General features: G+C 60.4%; 2 protein-coding genes across 3 annotated transcripts in view; one reads left to right on the top strand and one right to left on the bottom strand.

Annotated features, from left to right (window-relative positions):
• Nucleotides 1–13,770, bottom strand: part of LOC134163116 (uncharacterized) — a 38,196-nt gene extending 24,426 nt beyond the window's left edge. Inside the window, exons 1-11 of the mRNA XM_062617667.1 lie at nt 13,511–13,770; nt 12,159–12,560; nt 11,942–12,068; nt 11,535–11,648; nt 10,867–10,977; nt 10,612–10,731; nt 9,789–10,514; nt 6,340–7,104; nt 3,371–3,654; nt 2,975–3,312; nt 35–104 (exon numbers count right to left, since the gene is read on the bottom strand). Of these exons, the coding sequence (XP_062473651.1) occupies nt 35–104; nt 2,975–3,312; nt 3,371–3,654; nt 6,340–7,104; nt 9,789–10,514; nt 10,612–10,731; nt 10,867–10,977; nt 11,535–11,648; nt 11,942–12,068; nt 12,159–12,560; nt 13,511–13,738 (3,285 nt within the window). The 5' untranslated portion in view covers nt 13,739–13,770. The remainder of the gene's footprint in view (nt 1–34; nt 105–2,974; nt 3,313–3,370; nt 3,655–6,339; nt 7,105–9,788; nt 10,515–10,611; nt 10,732–10,866; nt 10,978–11,534; nt 11,649–11,941; nt 12,069–12,158; nt 12,561–13,510) is intronic.
• On the top strand, nt 1,207–7,493 carry LOC134163369 (uncharacterized). Of its 2 annotated transcripts, none has more exons than XM_062618194.1 (4): nt 1,207–1,405; nt 3,240–3,638; nt 5,181–5,384; nt 5,916–7,493. In XM_062618194.1, the coding sequence occupies exons 2-4, from the start codon at nt 3,251–3,253 to the stop codon at nt 6,941–6,943; spliced, it is 1,620 nt and encodes a 539-aa protein (XP_062474178.1). In that variant the 5' UTR covers nt 1,207–1,405; nt 3,240–3,250; the 3' UTR covers nt 6,944–7,493. The 2 variants fall into 2 exon arrangements, with proteins under 2 accessions (XP_062474178.1, XP_062474177.1); XM_062618193.1 differs by having other exon boundaries at nt 3,004–3,638.
• Nucleotides 13,771–18,760: the final 4,990 nt, after the last annotated feature.

Raw genomic sequence — 18,760 nt, 5'->3', positions numbered from 1 at the left:
TATCCCCGGGGGCCACTCTAAACCTCCCCTTCACCTGCTTCACCTTGGCCAGGACCTCGGGGAGGCTGGGTGAGGACACGTGGGAGGGTTTGGGCAGGAGGCACCTGTTGGGACACGCCTGGGCAGGACACACAAGAGGTGCCCATTGGGGTGTCTGTGGTGGGAGGCCCATTGGGATGCAGTGACTCTGGGTACTGAGCAGCATCAGGGTGCACAGGACAGAGCATGCAGGGGGTATTGGAATGTGTCCATCTGGGTGCATGAGGTGCAGGGGACACCTGGATGCCTGCCAGAGTGAGCGGAACAGGGACAGTGCAATGGGTGCTCCTGGGGTGTACAGGGCAGGGTGCACTGAGCGATGCCCACGGGGATGCACAGGAGTACAGCAGTTCCCCTCAGGGGAGCAGGGGATGGGATGCACCGGGAAGTGCCCATGGGGATGTGCAACTGGAGATTCAGGGAGCGCATGGGAGGGTTCAGGCACTCGCTGTGTGTGAAGTTGCCTGTGGAAATGCACAACACATGCAACGCATGTGCAAGGGATCCTGCAAGGGATATGCAGGGGTGCAAAGGAAGGGGTGCATGTAGGGATGTGCCTAGGGGATTGCATGGTCACGGGGGTGCAAACAGCAGTCGGGGGATGCAGGCACAGGTTGCACGAGGAGTGCCCATGGGGATACAGAGTCACGGGGGTACAAGGGAAGAGAGTGTCCCACGGTTGAGAGCATCGGGATGCAAGAGACGCGCAGGGATGCGCAGGGAAGTACCTGCAAGGATGCACAATCGCAGGGCGACACACCCCGGGTGGGCGTGCATGCGGGGACGCGGTGCACCGTGGTAGGGCAGGAGGTGCCTGTTGGGACACACCTGGCCATGCCACGGGGATGCACAATCACGGGGCGGGGGGGGGACGGGGACACGCAGCGCTCGAGGCGGGTTGCAGGGTGCAGGGATGGGGTGCAAGGGGGGAAGCCCAGGGGGATGCACAGTCACGGAGGGGGGGAGCGTGCAGCACCCAAGGGGAGGTGTGTGGATGCACGGGGTGCACGGGGGGATCCCCACCGGGATGCAGCACCCGCGGGGATGCGTGTGGATGCACGGGTGTTTCTGTGTGGTGTTCCCGCTTTCCCCCCCCCCGCAACCCCGCGTAACTCGCCGGCGCTCCGCTTCGCGCCGCGGTGCCGCCAGGCGGCGCCCAAGGGCGGTGGCGCGCAGGGCCCGCGCCGCGCCGCGCCGCGCCGCTCGGAGGCGGAGGAAATGAAGGCGAGTTCCGCCGAGGCGGGAGCCATTACCCGCCGCCGCCGCCGGAGCTGAGCCCCCCGCCGAGCCCGGCCCCGCCGCCGCCGGCTCCCCTCCCCGCTCCCCACCCCCCCTTCCCCCCTTTCGCACGCCCGTCCCGGCACAGGTAGGCGCAGCCGTCCTGCCCCGCGGGGTGCTGAGGGAGGGGGGTGGAAGGCCTGTGGCCAGGGCCGGTGCCTGCCCCCCGGCTCCCCCCACCTCCTCCCCGGAGGGCAGGCCCCGGCCCCTTTGTCCCCGGTGCCCGGCGGAAGCGCGAACAAAAGCCACCCGCCGAAGGGCCCGGCCCTGCCCCGGGGGTGCAGCCGGTACCGGTTGCCCCCCCCACACTCCGGGCATCCCGCGTCTGATTGGGGAGAGGCCTCTGCTCTGAGGGGAGGGTGATTGCGGTTCTGAGGTATTCAGCCAGGGCCCCGAGGTGGCTGATGGAGGGCTGTCCGTGCGGCCTGGAGATGCTGAGGGTGGTTGAGGAGTTTGCCATGGTGCTGGGGGATGAGGGGAGCAGTGGGGCCAGGACTGCGGTGAGCCATGGCCAGGAGCCTTGTGACATGGTGTCCAGGTGGTCACCATTGCTGGGGGCTTTGCTGTGAGCCCAGTACATGCACTGTGGTCACCACGGCCTTTGCCAGCATCTTGAAGCTCTTGGAGCTTGAGGTGTTCACAATGGCCAAGGTCTTTGCCATAGCCTTGGAGCACTTGATGTGGCCTTGGGCTTTGCTATGGTCCCACAGTCCTTGTGAGAGCTTGAGTTATTTGCCATGGCCCAGGGTTTCACCATGGCCTTGAAACACTTGCTGTAGTCAAGGTTTTTTTTCCATGGGACAAAGAGCCTCAGTGGAAGCTTGAGATGTTCACCATGACCAAGGCTTTCTGTAGTATCTTTGCCATGGCCTTGAGGTGCTCACCACGGCCAGCAACTTCACCAAGACTCCAAGGTCCCCACCAGGAACCTGAGGTTTTCAATGGGGTCTTGAGATTCTCACCATGGCCAAGACCTTTGCCAAGGCCTGCATCGTGGCCAAAGTCTTGATCATGCCCTTGAGATGCTCACCATGGCAAAGGCTTTTGCCATGGCCCCTAGACCTATCCTGTTGCCAAGGTCTGTGCCATGGTCCCAAAGCCGTAGCTGGAAACCCAAAGTGCTCATCATGGCCAAAGCTTTCACCATTGCCCTGAGGTCTCATGCTGCAGCCCTAGTGCTTCCACCATAGCTATAGCCCTTGCCATGGTGCCGAGGCGCTTGCTGTAGACCTGAGGTGCTGACCACGACCAAGGCTCACTGCAGCCCAGAGGCGATAGCCATGGCCCTGAAGTTGTTGCTGTGGCTCCTGCCGTGGCCCTGGGGTGTTCACCCTGCCCTGGAGACACTCACCATGCAACCAGAGGCGCTCCCCATCGCTGTCAGCATGGCCACATGCCCCTCACTGTGGCCTCGAGGCACTCCCCATCACCCTAAGCCTGGCCACGAGGTGCTCCTCAGCACCCTCTCTGTGGCCCTGAGCCACCTGCCATGGCCCCAAAGCACATGGGGCACCTGTGGCTGAGGTGCTTGCCATAGCCTGTGTCATGGCTATGACCCTCTCTGTGGCTCCCATGGTAGCTGGCTGGGGGTCCCTGGGTGCCTCTGGTTGGAGAGGGCTGGGGGCCCTTGCCATCACCCCACGCTGCCACCACCCACCGCTGCCCTTTCCTTTTCTCCCCTCCCAGGTGCTCTCGAGCCGGGGCAAGGGGATGAGGTGCCCCTGTGCCGCGTGGTGTGTCGAAGCGGCTCTTTAGATCCTCCCTGGCCCAAGCCTCCCCTGCCATGGATGCCTCGGGGGCTCTTGCTTCGGCTCCCTCCTCCGCGGCTCCCTCGGGCTCCCGCAGCCCCATGTTCCCCCCAGGAGCTGACAGAGAGGAGTGGGGACCGAGGTTCAATTGTGCCCCTTCCACCTCTGCCGCAGCCTCGCAGGCGATGCCAGCGTCTGGCCGGAAGAGGAAGGCCAACTTCTCCAATGACGAGACTGAGACGCTGGTCTGGAATGTGGTCCGGCATTTCAGCGCCCTGTATGGGTCTGAAGCCCTGCGGGCTCACCCGGTGCGGCGGAAGCAGCTCTGGACCCAAATCCAAAGCCGCGTCAACTTCCTGGGCTATACCGAGCGCTCCATTGACGACCTCAAGCACAAGTGGCGTGACCTGCGGCTGGACGTCAAGAAGAAGATCACCTCCAAGAAGCACCTGCCCATGAACCGTGCTGGTGGGCCACTCCACAAGCCACGTCTCACGCCCCTGGAGAAGATGGTGGCTTCTACCTTCTTGCAGGCCAGCCACGACTCGGAGCCCGAAATCATCTTGGACCCAGGTCAGTCGTGGTGGTTCTTTGGGGAGAGGAGAGTTGGAGTAGGAAGAGTCTTGTGCTGTGTCCCTCTGAGTGACATCTGGTCTGGTAATGTCACCAGGGCACAGTCATCTTCAACTCTGGGGTCTGCTGGCTGTTTGCATTCTGTGCTCCCTTCTGTGGAAGGAGTCTTTTGGGGTTTGCCCTCCTATGTGGTTTATATTGTGATCACAGCATCTGCAAGGCTGTGGTCCTATCATGTCTGCGTAGCAAACTACCAAGGCTAAAAACTGTGTGTGCCGGAATTCAAAATACACTGTGGAAATAACCTGGGATCAACGGGAACACCTCAAACTTTGTGGGAGTGGGTCTTTTTTGGTTGTCTTTTTTTCTTTCTTTGATGCAGTGCCTGGCCTTGCTGGACACCATCTAAAGGCAGCTGGTAAAAGATGGGATGGGATTTTATTTCCTGTTTTCCTGTCAGGGTCGGTGTCCCCCATCAGTAGCTGAGGTCAGAGGGAGTGGGAGCATTTGCTTCAGTGCAGAGTCCCTCTGTCCTCCCACAGCATCTTGCACCCAGATGCCATGCATGGCTGGGGGGAGTGGTGGGTCGCTGGGAGGGCTATGCCTTCCTACTGGGGCCGTGCCCTTGACCCCTCTGTCACTGGCAGAGCAAGCATCTCAGCCTAGCACAGAACCTTCTTGCTGGTCCTGCTCTTGGGTAATGCCTGTTTAGCTCAAATGCCTGAGAGGTATTTGGGGGGGAAAATGTTTATCCAAGACCCAACACTGGTCTTGCAGTAGTGCTGAGCTGGGCCCATGGTTACACCCCAGCTGGGCTTTGTTACTGGCCAGGAGGCCAAACCCACCCATGCCCTTTCATTTCCACAGAGGGGACATGTCTGACTTGTGTCCCCAGAGGACACCAGGATTAGCTGTCATAGAATCATAGAATTGGAGTGGTTTGTGTTGGAAGGGACCGTAAAGCTCATCCAGTTCCAGTCCCCTGCCATTGGCAGGGACACCTTCCACTAGACCAGGTTGTTCCAAGCCCTGTCCAACCTGGCTTTGGACACTGCAGAGGTGGGTCAGCCACAGCTTCTTGAAGCAACTTATTCCAGTGTCTCACCACCCTGCTTCTTCCTCTGCTCTTTGATTTCATCTTGGCCCAACAGGTTTCACTGGGGGCAGAGTGGGCAGTGTGGGTCTCATTCCACTCGGTTCAGGCTCAGACTGTGTCTGAACCAGATGCCTGTTTTGCTGCAGAGCAGAAGGGTTCTGGGCTGGAGGCAGAAGTCCTGCAGGACATTAGCGGATGCCAAGACCCTCAGAGCTGGGCAAGTTTAGGACAGTCTTGAGAGCGGTGAGAGTGAGCGATAGGGTGGGCCAGCCTCACAGGAGGAGCGTCTGTGCTTCAGTGCGACCGTGTCCCCCATGCAGCATCATTCCCGTGCAGATTCCCATGGGACCCTTTCCTGGGGAGCCCCATCCGCCTTTCTGTGGGGGCACGTGAACTGGCAGTGCCATCAGCACAGTGGCTGAGGCTGGATTCTCTCTGTCGCGTAGATCTGTTCTTCCCCGGCGCGACCAAGCAGTCCTTCATGCACCTGCAGCCTGGCATCAGCCATCCCAGCATCTACATTGACACCAACGGGCAGCCCTCATCCCTGCCGGACGTGGAGGGCTCTGCTGTGCCCCGGCTGGCGGTGCAGAGCCCCGACCCCTCCGTCATCTGCGAGTACAGCCGAGGGGAGGGACAGAGCAGTTCGGGTAAGGCTGCAGTGGAGATGGGCTGCTGCAGTGGAGGGAGGGCACTGGGTCTGTCTGGATGGGAGGTAAAAGGCTCTGGTGGTGGTTTGCTGGGTCCTGGTGCGGCAGAGTGCTGCTCGTGGGGCTGGATGCAGCCCTCGGTGTGGCACTGGTGGTGTCGTAGTGGGGGACACTCCGATTGGAGACACTTCCCTGTGCCTGCCCAGCCTGTGTGGTTGGTCTGTGAGTCCCAAAGGGCTGTGGATGCATAACGGGGAACCTGAAGCATGGTTTTGTAACCGCCAGTGGTTTTTCAGTGGCAGAAGGTGACAAATCCCAGGGAAGGCAAAGGCAATGGCCATCCTTGTGTCACACAGCGACCTGGGGAACTCAGGGCAGGGGTGAGCAAAGCTGGAGGGTGAGAGCTGTGCAGATGGGGCACATTGGCCTGCTGTGTCCACCAGGGATGTCCATGAGGAGGGTGTCCGTGCGTTAGGGAGGGGCAGGGGGCCAGGACAGCAGCTGGGGCTCACCGTAAGGCTTCTCTTCCAGCCGAGTCGGGACCAGAGCTGCGGACTCCAGACGTGTCAGCCATTTCCCCGTCCCTGCGAAACGAGTCCCTGGTCTCCTACGCCTCCATGTCAGAGGAGGAGGAACGGGAAGGCCGGGAGGTGGAGAGAGTCCACGGCGGGGCCGTGGGGATGCAGTCGGGGCCTGAGGCCCCCATGTCTGCAGAGGAAGACATGAAACTGTCCCGCCAGGCCATGCTGATCCGCAGGTGCAGCTCCCAGGGCTCTGTCACCTCCCTGCCTGAGGACCCTCTCAACCCCGTAGATGCTCACTCAGACTGGGGCCATGAGGGAGTTTCCGACCTGCCCCCCCTGGGCCGCGGGCTCGACTCCTCACACCCTGAGGAGCAGGCGGGGGGCCCGGGACCGGAGATGGGCGCTTTGCCCAGGGTACTGATGGGGCCTACCTGGGAGAAGGCAGCGGCAGAGGAGGAGCCCCCGGCCCGCTCCCCGCTGCACGGCGCCTTGACCGAGGAGTCGCTGCCCTCCTCCGCCTCCCCCCCAGGGGATGCTCCTGCTGCCCCTGGCCCACCCCGTGGCCTGGGGTGCTCCCGCCTGCGGGAGGACCGCCGGGAGAGCTGGAGGACTAACATCCATCACCTGCTGGACCTGGAGGAGCAGTGGGACCAGCTGTACCACCAGGAGCTGGCCATGTGGCAGGAGGAGCGGGCCACCCAGCGAGAGGAGAGGGCCCGCGACCGCGAGCTCCAGTTCCGCCTGCTGGGCGTCCTCACGGACATCCGCGACGAGCTGCGCTACCTGCGCCAGGAGAGGGCCAGCGCCCGGCAGAACCAGGCGCCGCCACCCGAGCCCCGTCCGGACCCCAGCCCTCTCCTCGAGCAGCCCAAAGCTGAGCCCAGCTTCCCTGAGCCGCAGGCCGGGAGCACGAGCTGGGGAGAGACCACCGTGCCCAGCAGAAGCCCTTTTGGGAACCGGGGCCGGGGCCGGCGTCGGGGCCGGCCACGCGGCTCTGCCTCCAGACACAGACGGCTCTTCCTCACCAACAGCTAGGGACGGGCGGGGACGCCGTTCCACCAAGGACATGGTTGTGCCTGCGGGGCTCTGGCTGCGCGGCGGGTGCCCAGCCACGGACAGTGGGGCGTGCGCGTGGGGAGCGGTGTGCGAGGGACCTGCCTGGCTCACAGGAGGCATGCAGGGCGCCTGGGTCCTCCCTGTGAGCATGGGGAAGGCACAAGGGGGCACAGGCGACCGGTGCCCGGGGAGGGAAGTGTGGATACACGCGTGCGTGGTAAACGGGTGTGTGTGTGCCCGGCCCGTGCCTGCGACCATGGCTCTGCCTGCGTGAGCGGCCCAGAGCAGGGCCGCTGAGCACGGGGCATGTGTGAGCGAGCAGGGAGACACGCACAGGGGTCAGCGGGGCCACGCGTGTGACAGCGCTAGTCGAGTAGGATTACTACCTTCGGGGGGTGGGGAGTTAGGAACACTTAGTCGCTGATGTGCGAACATTTTATGCAAATCATTTAATGACCTAATTTGCATATAACCATAAACTTCTGTTAAAAAAAAAAAAGCCCAAAAAAACAGAAAAGCTGTCTCTGTGTGAGCTCAGGGCAGGGGTGGTGTGGTGAGGAGGGGCCTGGTGAGCAGGACCTGCTGCCCCCCTCCACAAGCCTTTGTGCTCCCATCTCAGCCCAGGAGGTATGCTGGGTGCTGAGCTGCAGTGAGGGACACCTGAGGATTAATCCTGCCTTTGTGAAGGCAGCCCTTCGCAGGGGTGAGGGGCCACATGCTCCCCCTGTCCTCCACCCCAGCCCATCCTGATCCCTGTGGGAGCAGCTGCTGCTGCCCATGGGGGCACCCCTACCTGCCCTCCCCACAGCACCCAATGTGGTTCCTGTCCCATCCCGGCTCCCTGTGTAGCTTCCAGAGCCTCCTCCATTACCCCGGTCGTTGCTCCCTTGTGCTGGTGCTGCTCGGCTGCTGTGTCATGCTGCTAATGCACTGCCTGCCTGAGGTTTCTCCCTGCTCCAGTCCCTGGTGCTGCCGGCACTCTGCTGCCTCGGCTGCCCTGACTGGTGAGCTGGCCACAGTGCGTTGCAGTGATACGGAATAGTTTGCTCCATCACCCTACCGTGCACAGCCAGTACTGGGACTTACAGTGGGGCAAGCAATTCTGGGCTCAGGGGCACCTTCAGGGGAAGCCAGCACCCCAGATGAGGGCTGAGAACAGGACCTGTGCTGCCTGGGCTTGGACCTGGCAACCTCCGCTGCCTGCGTGGCTCTGGGGTGGGGTGACAGCATGTATGGCTCAGGGGCAGCATGCAAGGTCCCCTGCTATGTGCAGGGTATGAAGCAGTGCACAGGGTCCCTAGGGAATGTGCAAGGTTGCAGGGAGTGTGCATGGTCTCCAGGGAGTTTGCAGGGTCCCTGGCATCATGCATGGCCCCTTTGGCATGTGTCCCCAGGGAGCGAGCAGTGTCCCCTAAGAGCATGTAGAGTCCCCCAGGAGCTCCAGCCCCTCACATCCTCTCTCCTGCTCTGGCTGCAGCCCATACCAGGGTGTCAGCACAGCTAGAAGGCCACCCTGGGCTAATGCTCCCACCCATCTACAGTATGTGGGGACCCACAGCCACAACCCTGCTTGGTGGCAGCTCCTTTGCCACCCAAGTAGGACAGAGCAGGGGGTGCAGCCACACAGGGAGGGTGGCACTGTGGGTACTGGCCAAAGCCATAGCACTTGCTGGGTCACCAGGCTCTGGCTGGGACTCCCCAGGGTGACCCAAATCATGGACGGGAGGACCTGGGAGCAGTTTAGTGATGGTGGGCAGGACCCCAGGGCTGGGATTCAGCTGGTTAAAATGAAGGCAGGGGTGCTGCCTGTGCTGCAGCTGGCATGAATGAGCAGGACATTGCTACCTGGTTGTTTTACTAGTTAATGAAATGATTTGCAGCAGGGTGTGGAGGCACAGGGAGGAGATGCTGGGTCGTGGGCCACAGGCCCATAGATTTCACAGAAAGGCAGGAAAAACGAGAGATGTTGGGAGCTGGACATGCTGAGAAGGGTCTGATGAGGCAGGGGGGTGGAGCAAGGGTTTGGGGCTGCAGCCACTGGGGAGACCCAGGACCCATGGCCCCAGAGCGCACGGCTGCATCCAGCAGCCTTTGTACAGCCATGGCTGGTGTGTGCAGACACACACAGAGGCACCCTGCAGCACGGTTGCCTGTCCTTCCCTCTCCCTGCAGGTTCACCCGTGGGTGCAGGCACTTCCCGCTCTGCCAGCACCAGGCCACAGTGGCTGGAGACACAGGAGCATCAGGAAGCCACCATGCCCCTTGGCTCTGTGGTGCTGCCATTCCCACTGCCCTATGCCCCGTGCTGAGCCATGATTTCCTCCCATTCCTTATCACCAATCTTGCAGGCACTGCCACTGCCTGCCCAGGATGCAGGACCACAGGGATGTGGCAGTAGCATGGCCACAAGGCCTGAGGGACATGGGGAACCCCGCAGGGCCAGGGGCCAAGGTGCTGCAGCCCAGCATGACTTTATTCCATAGCGCATTGTCCATACAAAACTACACCCCAAGCACTGTACAGAGCAGGATGGCACAGGGCGGGGGGCAGTAAAAATAAGCAGCAGGGGCCGAGGGAGCAGAGCAGCAGGCGGGGGGCTGGCAATGGGGGGGCACAGCAGGGGGCTGCTCCCCATCCTGTGCAGCAGGATTGTCCGGTGCGGGGAGCAGTGGGGGCCAAAGAGCGTCCGTCCATAGCAGGGGCTGGCCCCGGGGATCCCCATGTGCCCCCGCTCCGGCCGGGCACCTCTATTTGGTAGGAAGCTGCGTGGCCAGCGCCTGCCCCATCCTGGGGGGTGTCAGTCCGTGGCAGAGCAGCCCCTAGTCCCCAGGGGGCATGATGCCAGAGGGTGGCAGCGGGGGGGCCCCCGCCTCGGCCCCATGGACCCGCTGGTGATCCTTGAGGGATTCCTTGTAGCGGAAGCTGCGTCCGCAGGCCGGGCACTGGTAGGGCCGTTCTCCGGTGTGGATGCGCTGGTGCTTGAGCAGGTTCTGCTTGCGGATGAAGCTCTTGCCGCAGGCGGCACAGGCAAAGGGCCGCTCGCCCGTGTGCAGGCGCTGGTGGTTCTGCAGGTGCTCCTTGCGGCTGTAGCACTTGCCACACTCGGTGCACTTGTAGGGCCGCTCGCCGCGGTGGATCATCTGGTGCCGCACCAGCCCTGAGTGGCAGTTGAAGCTCTTGCCGCACTCAGCGCAGGGGTAGGGGCGCTCGGCCGCATGGCTCCGCTGGTGGATCCGCAGGCTCTTCTTCCCGCTGAAGCTCTTCCCGCACTCGGTGCAGCCGTGCGGCCGCTCCTCGGCAGGTCCCGGTGTCGCAGTGGGACCCGCTGCCTCGGCTCCCGGCCCCGGCTCTGAGCCCGGAGCTTTGCCCAGTCTGTGCTGTGCTGGCAGAGCCACTGCTGGAGCTGGTGTCACCGTTGCCTGTCCCTCAGGGTTCCCAAAGCCCGTGCTGGGGAAGAGCAGTTCCCCAGAGCTGCCCGGCAAACCCACGTCATCGGGGGGCTCAGCGTGGGGGCACCGCTCCTCTGTCTTCACCAGCAGCCCATCACCAGCTGCAGAGGGGATCACCCTAGTCAGTGGCTGCTGGGGACACCAGGGACGTTCCCAGCCCCATCCCAGCCCCAGGGAGTTGGACTCAGCATCACTCACCAGGACCAGGGCCTGTCAGCATCTCCCTCTCTGGCAGCTCCCAGGGCTCGCGGACGCAAGGCTCTTCCTCCTGCTTGATCCATGACAAGAAGTCATGGGCAGTGATCAGGGCATCTGCACCTGCAGGGAAGTACAGGGACAGGGACTCAGACACATCCTGCACCTGGCAGGCTGAGAGAGGCAGCGGCTCCGAAAAGCAGTGGCTGCTGCTGGCGCTGGACAGCTGGTAGGTGTGTGGCACAGCCCCGGCCTCACCTGCACAGGGGTCTGCCGGCATCGCCCGCTCCTCTGTGAACTGCTGCTCCCCAACGAAGGCCACCTCCTGTTTGATCCGGGACAGGATGTCGGAGGTGGAGATCAGCGACTCTGCTCACAAGGAGAGACTTGGCCAGTGCCAAGATGCAGCCACCCAGCGTGACCCATGACCAATACATCATGGATGTGGGATCCTGGTCTCTGGCCAAGTCGGATATCCCTATCCCACAGCAGTTATTTGGCACCAAGTACCCCTGGGGGATTTGTGGGGATGGGTGACCTCAGGACAGCCCATAGGGATGGGTGATGATGGCACAGCAAATGGGGATGGGCGACTGTGGGACAGCCCTTGGGGATGGGTGACTACAGCACAGCCAACAGGGACAGGTGCCTGCGATGCAGCCCATGGGCTCTGACATGATGTGGTGGCAGTGGGGAACACATGGATCTCCCAGTGATGGATGCCCAAGATCCCCGGCACATCAGTCACAGGGGATTTTCCAGTTACTCTTGGTGGCCCCTGGTCACACAGCAGGGAGCAGAGTCTGGCCGCAGCTTGGAAACTGGGCCTGAAGGGCTGGGACCACCAGGAAAAGGAGAAGGACGCAAGCAGTGGGAAGAGGGAAACATAAGCTGGGAGGCAGCAAGGCCAGGGGCTGGTGTCTCACCCGCGCAGGCATCTGTTGGCAGCTCCCTCTGCTCCAGGTCCCTCTGCTCAGGGACACAAGGTCCCTCTGGGCGCTCACTGCGGGGCTGTGCCTCACTTCTGGAGAGGGCACCATCTGCACAAAGGGAGAGCACGGATGGCAGCAGCAGAGGGGCTGCACCCAACCCACCCTCCCCATGCCGACGGGCAGAGAACCTGCCCGAATTCAGCAGGACCTCCATGCTGGAGGCCTGGGTAGCACTGATTCTGGGGGAGGAGAACCCACTGCAGCACCCTCGGGACAGGCAGCACAGGCTGCCCCACGTGGCGGTCCCGGCATAGCACAGCACATCATCCCATCCTCGTGCACCCGCATCCAGAACCTTTTGTGTTGATGCAGCTGGGAAAGGGGTGAGAAGGGATATTTACCCAGGGAGATCAAAGACTCATAGTTCTCCTTCACCAGGTTATTGTACAGCTCTTTCTGCCACTCCTCCAAATTCTTCCACTCCTCCGCGGAGAAGTAGACAGCAATGTCAACAAACGTCACCGGCACCTGCAGGGATAAGCCCCCGGCAGCTCAGCAGCACCCACTCCCCTGGGGCTCTGAGTGTACCCATCCCACAACCCCCCCAAGAGCCATTACCTTGGGGACCTCGCCCCGGGGGCCAGGGGGCAGCCGCAGCACCCAGAAGTTCCTATTCTTGAGGAGGTTCTCCACGTTCTCCAGGCGCCGCTGGAGCAGCCCGTACTCCTGGATGAGGGTGCCCAGCACAGCCCACTTGCTCTCCAGCTGGTTCCCAAACTCCATGGCTGTCTTCTCGCAGTCCAGGAGCTTCTTCTCGGCTGTGCCGGACCGACCCTCCAGGCTGAGCAGGCGGGTGGCGAGGAGGTCGATCTTCCTCTCCATCGCCTGCACCGTGGCCACCACGGTCCAGAGGGAGGCCTCAGCAGAGTGGAGCTGCGCCTCTCGTACGTGTGCCCGCTCCGGCAGCAGCGGTGGCTGCAGCGGCATCAGGTGGGGGGCCTCCACATTCCATTCCTGCACCTGGGATGTGGGGAGGGCGCAGGTGGGAGGGGGCCCATGGTCACCCCCTCACCAGGTTGTGCCTGATTTCGGGCTGATTTGGGCCACCCACTGCCCAAAGCCGGCAGCACTATCCTCACCCTGCCCTCCTTGGCTGCAGGAAGGGTCCGCCCCCATCTCCCCCAGCCCCGGCCACCCTAGGGACCTGCCCTGCAGGCACCGCTGTGTATCCCAAATCAGCTATTTGACTGAGCAGGATTTGACCCCTTAGAGTGGTTGGTTGGTGCTGCCCAGGCAAGGAAGGAGCTGCTGGGACCCAGTCTATGCACCAGAAGGCGACAGGGCAGATGGATGGAGCAGGACTGGGATGGTGAGGGACAGACAAGGCTGGGCTCTGCTCGACCAGTAGGTGAGGGAGAGATTGCAGAGTGACCACGGGGTCAGCACCGGTAACTGTCCCCGTGGGGCACTGGCCAGCACCATCACCATCCTATGAAGGCAGAGGACCCCACCCCAGCAACCCCCAGCCCCCACCCCTTGCTGACTCCCATCAGGCAGAATCCCCTCGGGATGGGGCCGGGGGCTCGGGGCAGCCTGGACCGCGGGTGCCCGGGGACATCCTGGGGACACACGGGGACATCCCGGGTCAGGGGTGCTGAGGGCATCCCGGGGCTGGAGCCTGTGTGAAGTATCCCCGGGGCATCCCGCGGGCACGGGGACATCCCGGGTCGGAGGCGCCCAGCCACATCCTGGGGCCGGTCCCGGGGACATCGCGGGGGCACCGGAGCATCCCGGGACAGGTCTCCGCGAGCGGCCCGGGGCTGGAGAGCGAACGGGGTGGCCGGGGCTTCGCGGGCCGGGGGGTCCCGGCCGGTCAGGCCCGTGGCGGCGGCGGGGAGCGGCGCGGGGGGAGAGCGGCTCCGCCTTCGGTGCCGGTGCCGATGCCCCGGTCCGGTCCGGGCCGCGCTTACCTGGGCGGGCGCCCACTCGGCCATGGCCCCGCGGTGCTGGGCCGGGCCCCGGCGGCTGGGCCCGGGCCGCGGCGGGGAGAGCGCGGAGCGGAGCGGGGCCGCACTGCCGCCCGCCTCCGCGCCGGGGCCGGTAGCGGGGCCGGGACTGGAGCCGCTGTCGGTGCCTGCGCGCTGCGGGCCGGGCCCCGCCGCCCCGCCGAGGAGCCAGGGGCAGCCGGGGAATTGCATCCGCCTCCGCCGGGCTTCGCGGCAGCGGGCGGGGGAGCGGCGCCGAGCGCGGAGCACTGCCGCCTACCGGCACCGACACCCGGCAGCCCCGACACCGCTGCTGCTGCCGGCGCTACGGGCACCCTGGCACCGGCACCAGCACTGCCACAGGCACCGAAGGCAGCGCTGGCACCGAAGGCAGCGTCGGCACTAGCACGGGCATGCGTCGGCACCATTGCTGCAACTGGCACCAGCACCAGCATCAGTATTGACACTAGCACGGATTCAGCATTGGCACCTGTGGAAGCATCAGCGTTGGTATCGGCAGTGGCATGGGCATCTGCATCGGCATTAGCACGGGCACAGCATTCATTGGCACCACTGCAGCCACCGCCCCACCACTGGCAATACCACTGGCATTAGTATCAGCACTAGCATGGGGATGGCATTGGCACCAGTGTTGGCACAGGCATCAGTGTTGGCAGCAGCATCGGCATGAGCACCAGCACTGACACCAAGCCCCAGCACCAGTATCAGCATCAGCACCAGTTTCAGCACTGTTACCAGCATTGGCAACAAGCCTTGGCACTGGCACTGGTGCCAAATGTTGGTGCTGCTGCTGGCATCAACACCAGCACCAAGCCCCAGCCCAGGTACTGGCACCAAGCCTCTGCCCTGACACCAGCACCAGCTGCAGCTCTGGTATCAGCACCAGCACGGTGGCCTGGTGGGTGTCCTGAGTCCAAATCCCCGGGCTACCCTCCTCTGGATGCAGCTGGGCACTGCATCCCTGCCAGCACCCCAGGGTGACAGCCTGCAGGTGGCAGGTTGGGCAAGGTGGTGTTCCTCTAACCCCTGGGGACACTGTGCTGCTGGGACCCCCCTTCTCCATCCAGCAAACACCCGGTGACACACGGAGGGCTGCAGGTTGAGGGCCTGGTGTGAGCAGAGGAACACACAGCCACTGCAGGCAGGACCCCTGCCCTGGCCAGAGATGGATGTGGGACCCATGTGTGGGGATGTTCTGGTTTTGGGCCCCCCCCCCCCCAGCTCACCCCAACCTTGGGACTTTTCAGTCTAAGTTCCAGGGGCTGGTGTCAGTGTCAGATCAGGGAAAAGCGTTAGGGTCCTGCCTTCATGGAAACCTCCCAGGGAAAGCTCATGTTTCAGGGGCATAGGGGCTGGCACAGAGGGGGCTCCCCTCCACAGGACACGGAGAGGCTCATCCCAGCCTCTGAGCAGAGAGGGCGGTGGGCCGAGAAGGGTTAACGGGCTGAGCAGGCATCACAGGAGCCCGAGCAGCCATTTCACTTGAAGATGGGATGGCCCCTGCATCTCTTCCAGTGCTGCGTCTCCTCCAGCTCAGGCACCTGAAGGTCCCTAAAACCCCTGTGCCTCCTTCCCATGGCCCAACACCATCCTGGCTTCCAGGGCTGAGCCACAGCCGCTGGCACCCGCCAGAGCCTGAAGCAGGAGAAGCACTGGGGGTGGCAAGCGTGTCTCCTGGGACCGAGGGTACAAGCTGGTGGTGCCCCACAGGGCCTGGGGAGCTCCCAGCGCTGGTTGAGGTGGGATGGGGACCCCAAAGGGAATGCCTAAAAGCAGCATTCAGGGAGCTCAGTCTCTTGGTGCAATTAAAAGTAGGGAGTGGGAAACAATGGTCTTTGGTAAAACAGAACACCAAAGAGCACATAGAGGGGCTGCTGTCCTGAACTGCCCTCTCCACCCTGGTCCCAAAGATTCCAGGATTTGGCTGTACCCCCTCGCCGGGACTTTGGCACACAGCACCCCTGGCACAGCAGGGACCAGGAGGGCTGTAGGGGACAGTGTTTGGTGATGGGGACCAGCAGACAGGCACAGCACAGTCATGGAAGCCTTGTTCCTTTGGGAAACCAGCAAATCAAGGCTGTTCACTGTTTTTTTTCACACCACACCTGGCAACCAGTAGATCTCGATGGGAAGGAGCCAGCTCCTGACAACAGTCACTGCTGTCCCTACTGTGGAGGGATGGGGACCAGCTGCTCTCCCACCTTCCCTCTGGATCTGGGTAGCAGAATTTATCCAGCCAATTCTGAACCAGTGTAAAGTCCCTGCACCTGCAGCATCTTCCTCCACCGGTGGCTCCAGCATAAGGAGCCGCCACATTAGGAATCCCTGCCCTCCCTTCACTTGGAACCCGTTGCTCACCAGATTTGCTCCGTGTCTCCCAGGCACCTGCTACACACTTGGTTCCAGTTCTGCTCCAAACTGGGGCAGTGGGAAGCACCTGGGGTATGGAATGTGTGGGCAGGGCCTGGATCTGCTCAGGATGGGATGTAACGGGGTAGAGTGGAAACTACACACAATAAACATGATAAAACCAAACCTCCCCAACGGCAGGTGGAGCTTTTTGGGAAAGGGCTCTTTTTTTGGTTGCTTTGACTAAAAATCCAGACAAAGAAGGGAAGATGATCCCTTTGCAAAAAGTACTTGTACCAGGCCTCTCTTTCTGTAGTTTTGTCTTTATTTGTGTGATGGCAGCACCCACAGCCCATGAGGCACCAAGTGAACACACAGGATGAGACCCTTTATCTGCATCCGGTGGAGAGAGGGAGAAGCTCAGAGAAACTTTGAGGAGAAATAATCTTTTATCGGCATTAATCACAAAATGCCAGACCTCTCAGTCTGCAAACTGGAGAAGGGAATGGGAGAGGATGCTTCAGACGGCAACCCATCCTAGTTAAACCAGGAAGGGCAGAAAAGCCTCACGTGCGACTTCCTGACCTTGTTTGTACCATTTAGGGCTCTTCAGACTCAAACTGTTCTATTCTCAGGTGTGTTCCTGTCACTGCTACTTCTGACGAGGTGCTACACAGCAGGGTGAGCTTTACACATTCCTCAATGCGTGTTTTATTGTTAATTTGCACATTAAACATCACCTAAGGCTTTTTAAAAATAAATGGTGTTGGCAACTCTCTTTAAGGAAATCCTCTCTTGCCAAGGATCTGGCATTTTTTTCCCCTCTGCACAAATGGAAGAGTCTACACAGTTTCTTGTACTTCCCTATGCATGAAGGCTATTTCTCAAGGCAAGGACACAAAGTCTCACCTTAGGCGTCTTACTAAATAAAAGACTACAAAAAACCTCTTCCTTCTATAAGGGAATTCAGACAGTTTCCAATGAGGAATTCAGAGAATCTCATGATTTCCAGAAGTGTTCCTGGGAAAAGACTCAGGTAAGGAAGGTCAAGTTTCTGCAGCCCTTCAAACCTCAACTTCCCAAGGACCTCAGCAGACACTGCACTGAAGGACTACCCCATTGCTACCACTGGGGCCTTCTTGAAAACATGCTGCCTTGCTTTAGTGGTATTTTTCCATGAGGGCTGTTTAAATACAGCTTCAGAAAGAACGGGTTTTGAAGTTCATAGCAACATCTTGTGAAGGGAACAATGACTCTTGCACATAAACTGTTTGTTTAATCATTCTGAGCTATACAAAGGCTCATGAAGGGCAAAATTCCCACCAGCAGCAGTGGAATGGGAAAGAGGGTTCTATATGAGAAACAAACCCAAAAGGACTTATCTTTTTTTTAAGCTGGGTATCTGCATGGAATAGGCTTCCCAGGGAAGTGGTGGAATCGCCATCCCTGGCCGCCACACCAGAGCCCTTCTACTTAAGGTGAGAGAAAACTGGTGCTACTGTTTCCAAATCATAGACAACGCCATCTCTTCCCAGTTCTGCTGCTGCTCCTTTCTTGGTACACAGGTCGTGTTAGGATGGTTTGACTCCAGATTTCCCCAGCACAACTGAATGTTTACCAGTTAAATGAGCATCAAACATGCTTTACACAAGCACAACTCCTGTAGCTGCTCCCCGTTGTCATGTACACGGCTAACACAAGGAGCCAACCTCTCAATGCTTCTCACAGGGGAGACACCTTGCTTTACTGCTGAATCTTTTTGACATTTTTTGCTTCATTTTGTGGTTTAAGATTTGCTCTGTACTTTGTGCAAGTAAAACTCTACACACTGCCATCATGTTGGCTAGCACACTGCCTTCGTGGCTTTCCACCTCCATTTAATCCCAATTTCCACTTAAACCTCTAAACAAGGTGATTATTTCTTTTCAGTGAGCTCTTAGGAAGATATTCCGCATGAGGGTGGTGAGGCCCTGGCACAGGTTGCCCAGAGAAGCTGTGGCTGCCCCATCCCTGGCAGTGTTCAAGGCCAGGCTGGAAGGGGCTATAAGTGGAAGGTGTCCCTGACCAAGGCAAGGTGTTAGAACCGGATGATCTTTAAGGTTCCTTCCCACCCAAACCAGGCTGTGATTCTGTGAAGAATAAAAGAAAAGCTGTCCCAAGGGCAGTTAAGAGAAAGAAATAATAATAAGGCAACAATAAAGGGTTTTCTGGAGATTTCTCCTGTAATGGAGTAGTCAGGGATCCCTTGGGGCCAAGTGTATTCCCTCAATCCCCTTCAGAACATATTGAACCCCACCACAGAACCAGCTGTTTGTTGCTCTACTGCTCCTCAAGGGAAGCATCGACTTTGCTCCTGGACTCAAAGTGGCTGCTAAGACACTCTTTCACTCTTTGCCCTCAACTGGAATAAGTGAAAATGTGGAGTATCAACAGCCTGGGGGCAGGAGACACATAGTCCTTAAACAAACACCATCTGCCAATCTTTGCCCTGGAGCTGAAGCCACCATTTCCTTTGGTTTACAACATAACATTACCTACACTTTGCACACACCTTAAGAATACACCCGTGGTCTGTTCCAGAACCTCAGTAATGGAACTGGCACCTCTCCCCTTGTAAATAGATGTTTGAAGCAACTGATTCTGGTCATTATTTCCATGTGACAGCACTTTAACTGCTGCTCTCCTGCAACTCCAGCTGCTGAGCTTTTTTCCTTCGGTTGCTATTTTTACATCAACCATGACCACTCATCTTAACCTCAGCTCTCAGGGGCTCCACTTCCTGCTCACAGCTCTGCAATCCCGTTCTGACCATGACATTTTCCTCAGTCTTCTCGTACCTGAAGAACTTCCAGCATTTTTTTTGCA

The sequence above is a fragment of the Pezoporus occidentalis genome, unplaced genomic scaffold (genome assembly GCF_034315485.1).
Source record: "Pezoporus occidentalis ecotype Australia unplaced genomic scaffold, CSIRO_AGI_Poc_V1 ctg2, whole genome shotgun sequence".
NCBI classification, from domain to species: domain Eukaryota; kingdom Metazoa; phylum Chordata; class Aves; order Psittaciformes; family Psittacidae; genus Pezoporus; species Pezoporus occidentalis.
This window is presented reverse-complemented; position numbering and strand designations above follow the sequence as displayed.

Excerpts from the sequence above, each read along its gene's own strand:
- LOC134163369 (XM_062618193.1), top strand. The coding sequence starts at position 3,101 with ATGGATGCCTCGGGGGCTCTTGCTTCGGCTCCCTCCTCCGCGGCTCCC. Across the intron at positions 3,639-5,180 it reads CGAAATCATCTTGGACCCAG|ATCTGTTCTTCCCCGGCGCG; the intron begins GTCAGTCGTGGT and ends TCTGTCGCGTAG. Across the intron at positions 5,385-5,915 it reads GGAGGGACAGAGCAGTTCGG|CCGAGTCGGGACCAGAGCTG; the intron begins GTAAGGCTGCAG and ends CTTCTCTTCCAG.